Source organism: Sodiomyces alcalophilus, assembly GCF_042370955.1.
Source record: "Sodiomyces alcalophilus JCM 7366 unplaced genomic scaffold ACRALscaffold_3, whole genome shotgun sequence".
Taxonomy (NCBI): Eukaryota; Fungi; Ascomycota; class Sordariomycetes; order Glomerellales; family Plectosphaerellaceae; genus Sodiomyces; species Sodiomyces alcalophilus.
The window spans coordinates 7096649-7111236 of NW_027263534.1; the positions used below are offsets into that span (position 1 = coordinate 7096649).

A 14588-nucleotide genomic window follows, 5' to 3' on the forward strand; every position below is an offset into this window, starting at 1 on the left:
CTTTAGCAGGTCTTTAGGTCTTTTTAGCCCAGGCAGAGCTAATTAGACCCTGTTTTTTAGCAGGTTTAGCAGGGGGGGGGCCCTAGAAGGGGTCCTAGAGGGGGCCCCTAGAGGGGGATCCAGGGAGGCTTCCGACCTCCGAATCGTCGGCTATATACCGGTTTATACGGGTCCTAAAGGGGGCTCTAGGCGTAGGGCTTATAGAGGCGCTACGGTCCCGTTTAGAGGCTTATATAGGCGTTTTATAGCGGGCTATTTCGTTAGAATCGTCGTTAGAATCGGTATCTTCTATAGTTATATCCCCTTCTCCGTCCCTAGCCGTTTTAGGAAAAGTGGGGCTAGGTAGGGCCGGGTCCGGGGTCGAATTCGGGGGTTCGGGGCTGCCGCGGCGGCTAGGGCGGCCGGGTCGGTCTTATTGCGTTGGAATCGGGCGTTATGTTGACTTAGTCGTTTGCGTGCGCTGCTGCGGCTATGCGCGTGGCTTAGTAGGTGGCTCGGTGTGAGGCTGGGTGGTCTATGCGGGCTGTTTAGAAGGCCCGGGCTCTGATTGGGCGGCGGGCGCACGGGCCACCTCAGAATTCTCGGGCGGCTTTGCGTGCGCACCACGCTGCGTTTTCGCACCTATTTTGCGGCATAACAACGGCTTGCGTAAAGCGAAGCTGTGCGTGCGCACAACGGGCTCGAAAAGAGCAATTGAACGATACTAATATCGGGCGTTTTGGGGCGTTTGCGCGGAAAAGGTGGGTCCAGCTCGTAGAGGTGGAAGAGTGTGTGTATATACGTGAGAGGGTCCTTCGCGTAAGAGACGTTAGCTTTGCGGAAGTGATATATTAATAAGAATAACTATAAGAACCCTAACTAGACTACGAAGTAGTGCTTATCGATATAGATATTATTATCGATATTATAAGAGAGGTTAAGGTAGAGGTTAAGGCGACTGCCCCTACCCCTGCTTCTACCTCTGCCTATACTCCTGATTCTACTCCCATAGGGGGGTATAGGACCAATAATATACTAGGGTTCGAGTTATTCCGACTATACCACTTGATTATTCCGACTATAGTTTAGATATAAACCCTTCGTAACCACGGTCATAAACCACTTTAACGTCTTTTTTTATTAATTTAATCACTTAGACTTAATTAATGGATAGTTTGTTTATTCGATCGAGCTAGTAGCAGCAGTAGCAGTAACTCCTTCGTCTTCGTCTTCGTCTTTGTCTTTGTCTTCCACGCCCATACCTAACGCCCACACGACCGCGGCTATCTTATTCATACTTTATATAACGAGGTAACAGGACACGCTGCCTGTATCTATAGATTAACGACGTAGATTAACAACGTAGATTAACGACGTAGATTAACGACGTAGATTGACGACGTAGATTGACGACGTAGATTGACGACATAGATTAACGATATAGATAGAAGATATACTTAGTGGATTAATAAGGAAAATTGGTAGGGAGATTAGAGTCTAGGTCTGAACTATAGTCGGAATAACTAAGTGGTATAGTCAGAATAACTCGAACCTATGCTAGAGCGTTGTGTTGACGAGGTGGCCTAACTGATATCCCCGGATTCCTTAGATTAAGAAGAGATGATAATCTGCTTTAGCGTTAAAGAAGTGATGACTATAATAAAACGTAATTCCCTGCCGAAAAACTACCGTGTAGCTAAACGCCTAGAGAACTTTAATACCACGTATAAACCGGTAATAGAATAATAAGTGAAAGCACTTATTAATCGCGAGGTATAGGACCTTATGCATAGGCCTAATAGAGTCAGAGTCTTACTAGGATAGCGGGTATTTAATAATAAATACGATAAAGAAGGAGTCTTCTAAAGATATAGAGTATAATGCGTTGTTTAAGGTAATTAATAAGATAGCTAACACGCACTAACCGTATATATCTCTGGCCAGCCAGTACTCTTAGACCTATACGAGGATTTGAGTTAGGTAACCTTAGGGTGTAGTAAATAATATATAAATAGGATATATTCTCTAAAAAAGAGGGCGAGGTTCCGGCCCTGTATATCTACGGGGGAACCTCGGACTATCTAACGCTAAGCGCTATACTAGGTATAGTGCTAGGATAGTGCTAGCACCGGTCTAGCGCTATACTAGCTTAGTGCCGGTATTGGGCTAGCACTAATCCAGCGCTATACGGATTTAGTGCCCGTATAGTGCTGGTACTAATCTGGAGCTATATGATTTTAGGTCCTGGTATAATACCAGATAGTGGTGCGTAGTATATACTCCGGGAAAGGTAAAGCCCTACGTCCCGCTGGCTTCCGCGTCTCTTAAGGTCTATAAGGTCTAACTTAGACTCGGCGTGGCCGATTATTATACTAGTAATAAGCGGTAGACGTGGTTATAATGTTTTATTCGTGGCCAAGGCTAAACAGATAAAAAAAAAAGCTATAGTACATAATAGCGCTTTATAGCGTAATTTCCTAACTCTATTAGACTCTATCTATAGCGCTAGTAATTATGCTTAGCCGCCTATCCCTTCGTTATATAATTACTAACCCGGGACTCTAGAAAAATAAACCGAAATAATAAAGCAAAAGAATAAACATCACCGGTATTATCTATTCCTACTCTATTATGGAATTTCCACGTCTAGGGCTCCCAGCTATAGATTAGGCAAACCCTATTCCTTTATAGGTATCCCGAGGATAACCTCGGTATCTCCCGGCTAAGTGCACTCCTTACGGTACTTAAGGTCGCCGCCGACTAAATCGTATAACGCTAATAATCCCTTACGCTAGTTATTCTTATAGTGGTCATAAATAACCGCGGTATAGTAGATAGCGTCTATAAGCAAGCTTATATCGTTAGTCAACCTATTCGCTATACTAGCGCATTTACCTTCGTCTAGAGTGCCGTTATCCTCTAACCTAGCCACCTAGATAAAGGCCTCTATACGCCATAACGTGGTCAGGAGGGGCATATCGGCAGCTCGCTATATATCGCTTTTAATAATATATTCCTTAATAAAGTCTATTACGAACTTGACCGTGGGTAATAGCGTAATAACGGCGTGTTAACGCCAGGTTACGATAGCTAGCGTGCAGCCCTTATACTCGTATTCCTCCGTTATAACACGAGCGTTATTATCTTTAAGGCGGCCTACAAAGGCCTTAGCCGTTTATATTCAGATACGTTCCTTACCCTGCAGGGTAAATAGTAGTCGTTTAGCTATAGGCTCCGACCCCGTACCCTCGCGGGCGCGCTTATTACTATTAGTGATAGTTAGCGTGGATAGTGTACCGATATTTAGGGATAGGTTTAGGCTGGTTTAGTTTAGGATATCCGTTCCTAAACGGATAGCTAGTACGGGGCGTTCTTTAAGGGTTTATATATAGTTCTTAATAGTTGCCGCTATTACTAGATATAATCTCGGTATTCTTTAGTTACTGAGATAAATAAATCCAGATCGATAACGCCGTTACTAAGCTTATCAATCGCCTCCGCTAATATAAGGCTAATACTATTAGTCTCGTTGATTTTATTAATTATCTCGGCTAAGAGATAGGCGCCGCGAGGCGCGGGGCTTTAGCGGCTAGCCGGCGTGTTAGTGACTTATATAGGAGAGCCTGTTTCGGTAACCATAATCCGACTAGCCCTCCGGGCCGACCCGTGTAGGAACTGCCCGTCTAGGCCGCGGGGGGCGTTATATCTAGCCATTATAAGGTATTACTCGAATAATTATTCGCACTAAGGCCAGTATACGATAATAGAATTATTATCTAGTAAGAACTAGGGTTATAGGTACTCTAGTATAATCTCCCTTACCCGGGTTACGGTAACGCGCTTATTAGCGTTAGTCTGCAGAGCGAAGAAGGTACGGTCTAGTCGCCTATTTTAGGGATCGTCATATCCCTTTTTAATAGCCTAACGATAGTATCGCTTTATAATAGCCTCGTAGTCTATAATCCACTATTTAAAAGCTAGGCCGGCCGTTATAGGATAATAAGCAACGCCGTTCTCGTCACTAAATAGACTAATAGCTCTAAAATATCCGTTAAATATCAGCCCGGACCCGTCTTGTCCGTTTCCAAACTAATATATAAACTGCTCCCGGAGTTCTTAGTCTTTAGAATAATAAACGTTTATCGGGCAAGTAACTATATAAAAGGTTATATTAGGGGGTATAGAGTGATAACTAGGGTCGTGCATAAGGTTACAAGGGAATTAACTAGGGCCGATAGTGTATATATGTAATAGGGAATAGCGTAACTTGATAGCTCTATACGGCTTATTAATAGTAAAGAATCGTTAAATTATAAAGAATTATAATAGAAATCGTGATAAAGGGAACGGCTAAGCGGCTTTATAGTTAGAATAGTTATTATAACGGCTTAGCTATTAGTAAAGAATAAAGGGAAATAGTAAAGCTATAGGCGGCTAAGGAAATCTTTTTATTTTCGAGCTAGCTATGCTAATTTACGTGTACGCCAGGGTTATATAGCCGGTAGGGCTTCTATTCTTACTAGTTCGAGATTAGATAATATTATTCTTTTTATACCGGTTATACCTCCTAAAGGAGTTTCCGTTTTTTTTTTTTTTTTTTTTTTTTTTTATTCATTACGCGCATGCAGCCCTAGAGCTATAGCGCGGTGGACTATAGCGCTAGGCGCTATAGTCCTAAAAGACAGCTAAGTATAGTACTATATAGCAGTAAAATCAGTAAATAATAAAGGAAATCCTCCGTATTAATCTGCCTAATACCCTGTTCTTTATACAAAAGTCAGGAAAACCAAACCAGGAAAATCAGACCGTAGAATCCGTAGTAATTTGCCCCTTAAACCACTCTGCCGTAGCTATCTTAGTAGCTAAAAGGAAGGCTTATAAGCCCTATAACCCTTTTTTAGTACTAAATAACAGCGGTAGAGTTAGCGGTAGGCCTGCTAGAGCTTCCCGTAGGGCGTCTCTTTCTGCCCTATAGATAGGGCAGTGTAAAATCAGGTGCGCTGTATCCTGAACCGGGGAGCCCGGGCAGGAATAGCGGTCTATAGAGTAGTTTTAGGCCTGTTTTTAGTAAGGTCTTAGGTAGCCGAATCCAGTTTTTAACTGGATATAGGCTGATTAAAGCCACCGTGGGCCCTGTAAATACAGGGGCTTTCGAGAGAAGCGGAGGTTATCCTGAACTAGGCGCCTATATAGGCGGCCTAGCCGGACTGTTTTACCCCTTTTTTCGGCGTCTTCCTCCGTAGCCTAAAGGGATTTCTAGTCAGCTATCGTAGCTATGTTTGCCCGGCGTTTTAGGTGACTAAGGGTAACTAGCTTAACAGATTTAGTGGCTTTCCCCGGGTCTAGAGCCCGTTTAGCTACCTTATCTGCTAGTTCGTTGCCCTTTATCCCTATATAAGCCGGGACCTACCAGATACAGACCGAGGTGCCTTGTTGTTTAAGGCGGGAGATATGGTTTTTAGTAGTTATAGCCCACTACGAGGGGCCCTGAAGCTTCTGAATAGCCGCCTGGGAATCGCTGAAAATATAGCACTCTAGGGGCCTGGAGGACTGTTATAGGGCAGTCTCTAGGGCCTGAACTATAGCGTATAGTTCAGCGTCAGCGACTTCGGCAGAGGGGCCTAGGTTGATTCCTAGGGCTCTACAGGGCCTATTAGCGGGTGACCACTGTATAATAGCGGCTGCCGCCTGTTTACGCGTTGTAGGGCCCGGGGGGCCTGTGGGGTGGCCTTGGGAGCCGTCGGTGTAGAAAATAGATGCCTAGCTGCCTAGGGACTGGATTTCCGTTAGGGCTTCGAGGTGGGCTGTTTTAGGGTCGGTGGGGTCTTGTATAGAGGGCTGCGGTGCTGTCGGGCTAGGAAAATAGGGGCGTAGGTCCGCTAAAGGCGCTGAGGCCCAGGGGGCCTCCTACTTAGTAGACGGGGCCTCTATATCCTAGGAGGGTCCTACTAAGGCCGGTAGCCCCCCCCCTAGCTTATAGAGCTGTGTGGAGGGCTGTAGGGTCTGGAGGAGGGCGAGGTCGTTGTCGTCGTTATTTAATTCGTCCCGGACACTGTCTAGAAGCTCCTTTTTTACCGGGTGGTTCGGTAGGAATTTTAAGACCCTAAAGGCGTAGAGCCTATTAGATCTATTTAACCGAACCCGGGCCGGTGGAATAGCGGCTTCTAGTTCTAAAGGGCGGAGGGGGGCACCCCTAAAGGCACCTAGGGCCCTAACTAGAGCGCCGTATTTTAGGCGTTCTAGTCGGTCTACTAGGTGGGTTTTTTGGGACCCGGGGTCCTACCAGAGCTGTGAGCCGAAGTCAGCAATAGTGGATACACAGGCTATATATAACTGCCGTAGGGCCCTAAAAGACAGGCCCTTCTGGGAGCTAGCGGAGTTTCCGTTATTAAGGGGGACGATTCTTTAGCTCTAGCCTAGCTCCGCCGCGAGGCTAAATAGGCTCTTTTAGTTCTTTAAAGCTCGCCGGGCTCGGGTCTTTTAACTTCTTTTACTCCCTTTAATACTAAACAAAGCATCTCTAAGGCTCTTTAATATCCTTCGAATTCCTCTACTAAATCCGGAGCTTCTACTACGTCTACCGGTATCTATATATTCTATTAGTCCGGCCAGTCCTTTTATCGAATAAGGTACTCGGTATATAGTCTGCCTCTTCCTTTATACGTAATCCGTTTATCCAGGATAGCCTTAATCTTATAGTGCTTATATAGGTCCCGCTCTTACTCTTAGTCTCCGTCCTATATATTGACGGGTCCTATAGTATCTAGTATCTCCGCGAACCTAACTATTTAGAGTTAAGTAATATAAATAACGGGGTGCACGATAAGAGTCTTAGGCCGATCTAATCGGTACGCTAGCGGTAATACTTACTTAAGGACCTTAAAGGGGCCTATCCCTTAGGCGCTAAGCTTATAGCTGGCCTTACCTAGGAGCGAGTATCCGCGGCTAAGGTGGACGTATACTCGGTTGCCGGGCTAGAATCTGATATTACGCTCTTTCTTATCGTATAGGCGCTTTATATATATCTATGCTATTACGATAATAAGTTTAGTATCCTCCTAGAATATCTTATATACGAACTTAGGTTTAATATTACTAATTAGGGTAAGCAGACTATTCGTTTTAGTACTATATAGTATCTCGTTTAGTATATAGCTAAGCGTCTTATTAAAGGCGTTATTTAAGTTAAACTATAAACGTATAATCACCTTCGGCTATAAGGCGTTTAAGTTATCCGCTAGGTATATATATATCCCGATCTTAACGGTTTACTTCTTCCCTCTCGGAAATACTATCGATTTAGGGATGCTAGGCCGTTAAGAACTTTAGCTTAGTTCCGGCTACCTTCTATAGAGTTATCTAGAAGTCTAATCAGAACTTAGGGATACGGCCCGAGATAATAGCGCGGGGGATACCCTAGTTACCTATCTAGAGGGCTTAAAAGAGCACGGATACCTAGTCCTTTACGGTATAGGTGCTATAGCCAGGGATAAGCAGGGAGGCCTTTAAGAACTTATCTCTGATGGTTAGGAGGGTATCGAATAAAGGAAAGCCTTCGCGCTACTATACTATCTCTACGGAGGGTACTTCGAGTAACCTAATAATAAAGTCTATAGTAATAGTATAGAAGGGGATTAGGGGTATTAAGACAGGCTATATCTTATTAAGGGGAGCCTGTCGATCCGTTTAGTAGGTATAATATATCTTATATTAAGCGATATATAAGTCGACCTCTTTACGGAGTTATAGGATTATAAAGCGGCTAACTAAATTATACTATATCCGTTTAGCCCCGAAATAATACCGGTTATCGTGGGCAGCCAAAGGGAATTCCTTATATAAGGAGAAGGGGATATAAAGGCGTTTTCTTTTACTTAGGTCCACCTTGTATAGGAGACCCTTATTTACCTCGAAAGGGATCTTAACTAATAAGTTATAGTTATTGTTTTAGGTAAGTATAGGTACTTACTTTAAATTATTAGCGTATCCTTTAATAATCCTTTATTGTATATCGTTTTTTACTTAAATTTCGCTAATATAATATATAGCCTAGTCTTCCTAAATCCGGTCTAATTCGCCTAGACCCTTTTTTTTTTGTTTTTTATTCATTACGCGCATACAGCCCTAGAGCTATGGCGCGGCGGGCTATAGCGCTAGGCGCTACAGTCCTAAAAGACAGCTAAGTACAGTACTATATAGCAGTAAAATCAGTAAATAATAAAGGAAATCCTCCGTATTAATCTGCCTAATACCCTGTTCTTTATACTAAAGTCAGGAAGACTAAACCAGGAAAAATCAGACCGCAGAATCCGTAGTAATTTGCCCCTTAAACCACTCTGCCGTAGCTATCTTAGTAGCTAAAAGGAAGGCCTATAGGCCCTATAACCCCTTTTTAGTACTAAATAATAGCGGCAGAGTTAGCGGTAGGCCTGCTAGAGCTTCCCGTAGGGCGTCTCTTTCTGCCCTATAGATAGGGTAGTGTAAAATCAGGTACGCTATATCCTATACCGGGGAGCCTAGGCAGGAATAGCGGTCTATAGAGTAGTTTTAGGCCCTCTTTTAGTGGGGTCTTAGGTAGCCGAATCCAGTTTTTAACTGGATATAGGCTGATTAAAGCCACCGCGGGCCCTATAAATACAGGGGCTTTCGAGAGAAGCGGAGGCTATCCTGGACTAGGCGCCTATATAGACGGCCTAGCCGGACTGTTTTACCCCTTTTTTCGGCGTCTTCTTTAGTAGCCTAAAGGGATTTCTAGTCAGCTATCGTAGCTGCGTTTGCCCGGCGTTTTAGGTGACTAAGAGTAACTAGTTTAATAGATTTAGTAGCTTTTCCCGGGTCTAGAGCCCGTTTAGCTACCTTATCTGCTAGTTCGTTGCCCTTTATCCCTATATAAGCCGGGACCTACCAGATAAAGACCGAGGTGCCTTATTGTTTAAGGCGGGAGATATGATTTTTAGTAGTTATAGCCCACTATAAGGGACCCTAAAGCTTCTGAATAGCCGCCTGTGAATCGCTAAAAATATAGCACTCTAGGGGCCTGGAAGACTGTTATAAAGCAGTCTCTAAGGCCTGAACTATAGCGTATAGTTTAGCGTCAGCGACTTCGGTAGAGGGGCCTAGGTTAATTCCTAGGGCTTTATAGGGCCTATTAGCGGGTAACCACTATATAATAGCGGCTACCGCCTATTTAGGCGTTATAGGGCCCGGGGGGCCTATAGGGTGGCTTATAGGGTGGCCTATAGGGTGGCCTTAGGAGCCGTCGGTATAGAAAATAGATACCTAGCTACCGAGGGACTGGATTTCCTTTAGAGCTTCGAGGTGGGCTGTTTTAGGGTCGGTAGGGTCTTATATAGAGGGCTACGGTGCTGTCGGGCTAGGAAAATAGGGGCGTAGGTCCGCTAAAGGCGCTAAGGCCTAGGGGGCCTCCTACTTAGTAGACGGGGCCTCTATATCCTAGGAGGACCCTACTAAGGCCGGTAATTCCCCCCCTAGCTTATAAAGCTATATGGAGGGCTGCAGGGTCTAGAAGAGGGCGAGGTCGTTATCGTCGTTACTTAATTCGTCACGGACACTATCTAGAAGCTCCTTTTTTACCGGGTGGTTCGGTAGGAATTTTAAGATCCTAAAGGCGTAGAGCCTATTAGATCTATTTAACCGAACCCGGGCCGGTGGAACAGCGGCTTCTAGTTCTAGAGGGCGGAGGGGGGAGCCCCTGAAGGCACCTAGGGCTCTAACTAGAGCGCCGTATTATAGGCGTTCTAGTCGGTCTACTAGGTGGGTTTTTTAGGACCCGGGGTCCTACCAGAGCTATAAGCCGAAGTTAGCTATAGTGGATATACAGGCTATATATAGCTACCGTAGGGCCCTAAAAGACAGGCCCTTCTAGGAGCTAGCGAGCCTCTATAGTCGATTTAAGGCGCTAGTGGCTGAGTTTAACCGTTTTTCGACGTGGGGTTTAAAGGATAGCTTAGGGTCGAACCAGACCCTAAGCCACCTAATAGCCCCCTCGGTAGGCCTAATTTCGTGCCCTGCTATAGTAGCTAAGTTATTAACTATAGAGCGTTTATTATAGAAATAGATAAGCTCTGTTTTTTGCGGGTCGAAGAGGACCTGGTTATTTTCGGCGGCGCTAAAAAGGGCGTTGGCTGCTAACTCTAGGGCCTTATAGTTCCTACTAGCTGATTTAGAAGCTACGGATAGCTGAAAATCATCTATATAGGAGAGCTATAGCCCCTGGAACCCTTTATCCACTATAACCCCCCTGAAATATATCAGGAAGAGTATAGGGGATACGGGGGAGCCCTGTGGGACCCTTATATTTAGGGGGGTGGGCTACTAGACCTGCCCCTTAAACGCTAACTAGATACGCCTATTTTCTATAAAGGAGGCGACCCAGCTAACTAGGTTCGGGGGTAGTTAAAGCTATTATAGGGTGCGAAGGAGCTATAGCCTGGCGACGTGATCGAAGGCGCCTTTAATATCCAAAAACAGGGTCGACACGACTAAGGTTTTCTGATTTTTCCGTTATTTTTAGATATAATTTAGTAAAAGAAGGGCTGTATCGATAGCTAAGCGTTGTTTTCTACCCCCTATTTAACTAGGGTGCAGAAGATCGTTACGTGAGTTTATAAGGAAGGCGAGTCTAGCAGCTATAACCCTTTCTAGTACTTTACCTAAGCAGTTTAGAAGGGCTATAATCCTATAAGACTTAGGATATAAATAGTCCTTTTTCCCTGGCTTAGGCAGTATAACGCTAAGGGCCTCTTTCTAGCAGGTAGGGTGATAACCCACTAAAAAAAGAGCTAAATAGGCCTATAGGAAGACCTCCGGTATCGTATTATAGGCTTATTAGATGGGTTTTAAGCCTATACGATCCGGGCCGGGTGCCTTACCTATAGCAGCTCTAAAGATAGCACGCTATAGCTTAATAGCCTATAGGCTAGGCTACTCCTAGGGCCTTCTTCTAGAGTCCTTACTACCTAAACTAGTTAGGTTCTAGGGCACTCTAGAGGGGCTAGAGGGGCCTAGGTCCCCTAAAGGGCCTATACGAACAGGGGCTTTAGGGGCGTCGGTGGCGGTGGCCTTAGTGGCCTCGGTGGCCTCGGTAGCCTTAGTAGCCTCGGGGGTAGGAAATAGGGTCCTTAGGAGTGTATTACACTTATCCTCGAAGGTATAGGCCTTCGGGCCTTTTAGTCCCTAAATAGGGGGTATTTTAGCGTTAAGGCTGCTTTTTATATAGCTATACGCCTTAAAAATCTCGTTACCTTCGGCCTAGGCTAGGAAGGCCTCCTAGTAGTCGGTTTTTACTGTTTTTATAGCGCGATAGTAGGCGTTTCGGGCTGCTTTCTAAGCGGCTTTAAGGGGGGTAAGCCGGGGGGTCGGAGCCCCCTTTTTTACCTTTTTCTTAAAGACCCTAAAGGCCCTACTACTCTCTTTTCGTAGGGTCTTTAGCTCTTTAGTCCACCACGGTTTCGAACGCTCTACTACTTTAAGCCTAGGCGTGGAAGACTCCAGGGCTATAGTAATAGAGCTTAAGAGGTAGCGACCTATAGAGTCCTAGTCTATAGCGTCGATCGCCTACTATAGCTAAAGGGTTAGTTAGGGTTCTAGGTCCTTTAGAGACCTAGAGAATAGATCCTAGTCCGCTAATTTATAGTTATAGGCGGGTAGGATAGCTTTGTTTATAGGGCCTTTAGGACCTAAAATAGCTACCGAGATTAGAATAGCGCGGTAATCGGAGGTGGTGTTATCGATATACCTCTAGCTATTAAAGTAGAGGCGGTGGAAGCCGGGTATATAGAAAGCTAGGTCTATAACTAACTCCCGGCGTAGGTTATCCCTAATTAGGGTCCCTTTATACAGGTTAACCTTTTTAGGGTCTATTAAATAGATAGCTCCGAGGGTATTTAACTAGTCTACTAAAGGCTAGGCCTTAATAGTATCCTGGTTTAACGTAGCCCCGTTCTACTGCTAGTGGTTCCTGTTAAAGTCCCTTATAATAAGGGCGGGCCTAGGGATTAAGAGGCCCTATAGGACCCTTTCTTCCGTCTAGGGGCGGGCTATAAAGTCTAAAAAGGGGGAGGGAGGTTAAGGGGGGGCCAGGGGGCCCCGGGGGGGTCGTTAGCGGTCTAGGGGGGCCCCTAGTACTCTTCGAGGGGTCAAGCTTTTCTTAATTATAGACGTGTAGGATATAAAAGGTTTATAGAAAGTAGACCTCTATAATCTAAGCGTCTAGGTTATTAAGGAGGTCGTTTCGAAGGGAAAAGTCGATATTACTAGCCCTTTTAATATAGGCTAGCACCCTAGGCCTAAGAGGGAAGACCTGGGAGGTGTAGGAGGTAGGGGGGGCGGTGTAGAAGGCCGAGTGGTTTTTAATTACCTAGCCTTCCGGTTTCTAAAAGCAGTAGGGTTCCTGAATTAGGACTATATTAGCCGAAGCCTCTAAAGCCTATTCCAGGATCGATTCGTGGGCCGGTTATTATTTATTAGCGTTATATTAAATAAATAGTAGCCCGTTCTTCGGTCTTTTTAAGCTAGAAAACCCACTATTTATAGGCGTAGTTAGGCTTTAATAGCTCGAATAACCTCGTAGTCCGGGCTATCCGGGGGGTAATCGCCGTTATAGTTATAGTAGTGGTATTTAGTATGGACGCAGATACCGTATTCTTTATAGCGGTTATAATAGTATTCGCTCTAGTGCTCGTGGTTACCGGCGTAGATAAAACAGGTCGTTTCGGCCTTATAGGTACCCCTGGTATAGCCGAATTTCCAGCACTTAGAGCACTAAGTCTTCGGGGTTATAGGCCTATATTTATAGACCTTAAGGCGTTAGCTAGCGATCTATAGGCTAAATTTTAGGCAGTGCTTCTACTCTGCTTCGGTAGGCACTACTAGGATAATAGTGCCGCTATTAAATAGGGGGTCAGGGCGGCCTAGCCACCGAGGCTGGCCTACGACCTTAATAGGGTTAAAGGTCGTAATTTCGGTGGCTATACTAGCTAGGCCTCGGCCTAGGCTGGAACGGAGGCCCTGATCCTAGGGGGCGTTAGAGGGGTCCTGTTTTTTGAAAGGGTGGACCGGGACCTGTTTAACGACTAGTTTAAACCAGTCGCTAGTAGGCTAAGGGGCCTAAAAAGGCAGGTCTTTTAGCTCTTTAAACCACTGATTTTATGATTCTAGGAGCTGTTCGGTAGTGTATTTCGGGCCTGGGGTTAGGACGAGGTTCCCCTTAGTCGAGGAGCTGACTACCGTAACGGCAGGGGTTTTTAGAACCTTATTAATCCTATTCTATAGCTCGAGGGGGTCGATATCCCCGAGGGATTGTCCTTTAGTAGGTTGGAGCACTACTCTTCGGATCTTTTTCGGGTTTTTTAGGGCGGGGGGTATAGGGGCAGGCCCTATAGAGCCCGTAGGCCCTGTAGAGCCTGTGGCTCTATAGGGGGCTTAAATTCCTTTAGTAGCAGCCTGGCTATAAAGGGGCTGCTACTACTGCTGTTATTCTATAAGTTTACGAATAGCCTAAGCTAGTTCGTTAGCCTTCTGTTTAAGTGCTAAGGTAATAGGTGCCACGGGGGTTATAGGACCCGTAGAGGTTCCTTTAATAGTGGATTTAAGCCCTGTAAGAAGGGCCTTAATCGGGGGGGCGGCGTCGAGGCTATAGGCCTGCTAAACTAGCTAAAGAGCCTGCTAGAGAAGTCCTTTAACCTGGGCCTTACTAGCCGAACTAGTCGACTTCTGGGGCAGAGGGGGGAATTCTTTAGCAGGTCTTTAGGTCTTTTTAGCCCAGGCAGAGCTAATTAGACCCTGTTTTTTAGCAGGTCTAGCAGGGGGGGCCCCTAGAAGGGGTCCTAAAGGGGGCCCCTAGAGGGGGACCCAGGGAGGCTTTCGACCTCCGAATCGTCGGCTATATACCGGTTTATACGGGTCCTAGAGGGGGCTCTAGGCGTAGGGCTTATAGAGGCACTATGGTCCCGTTTAGAGGCTTATATAGGCGTTTTATAGCGGGCTATTTTATTAGAATCGTTATTAGATACGGTGTCTTCTATAGTTATATTCCCTTCCCCGTCCCTAGCCGTTTTAGGAAAAGTGGGGCTAGGTGGGGCCGGGTTCGGAGGGGTCGGATTCGGGGGCTCGGGGCTACCGCGGCGGCTAGGGCTGCCGGGTCGGTCTTATTGCGTTGGAATCGGGCGTTGTGTTGGCTTAGTCGTTTGCGTGCGCTGCTGCGGCTATGCGCGTGGCTTAGTGGGTGGCTCGGTATGAGGCTGGGTGGTCTGTGCGGGCTGTTTAGAGGGCCCGGGCTCTGATTGGCTTGTGGGCGCACGGGCCACCTTAGAATCTTCGGGCGGCTTTGCGTGCGCACCACGCTGCGTTTTCGCACCCATTTTGCGGCATAATAACGGCTTGCGTACGGCGAAGCTATGCGTGCGTATAACGGGCTCGAAAAGAGTAATTAAACGATACTAATATCGGGCGTTTTAAGGCGTTTGCGCGGAAAAGGTGGGTCCAGCTCGTGGAGGTAGAAGAGTGTGTGACGCGAGGTTATTAAAAAGCGGGCGAAGGTATATATTATATATATCGCTGCCGCTATTATTATCGTACCGGGGACACCG

The 14588-nt window shown here is 45.8% G+C and overlaps 2 protein-coding genes across 2 annotated transcripts; both read right to left on the minus strand.

Moving 5' to 3' along the window:
- Positions 1-482: 482 nt before the first annotated feature.
- On the minus strand, positions 483-1239 carry ACRALDRAFT_2019081 (uncharacterized protein; the record flags this gene model as incomplete). The annotated part of the gene is made up of 3 exons (XM_071019955.1): positions 483-493; positions 565-679; positions 1195-1239. 3 exons carry the CDS (start codon positions 1237-1239, stop codon positions 483-485), a joined length of 171 nt encoding a protein of 56 aa, XP_070876229.1.
- A 5019-nt stretch (positions 1240-6258) lies between these two features.
- Positions 6259-14360, minus strand: ACRALDRAFT_2019082 (uncharacterized protein; the record flags this gene model as incomplete). Its single annotated transcript, XM_071019956.1, has 3 exons — positions 6259-6267; positions 14120-14286; positions 14342-14360. 3 exons carry the CDS (start codon positions 14358-14360, stop codon positions 6259-6261), a joined length of 195 nt encoding a protein of 64 aa, XP_070876230.1.
- Positions 14361-14588: the final 228 nt, after the last annotated feature.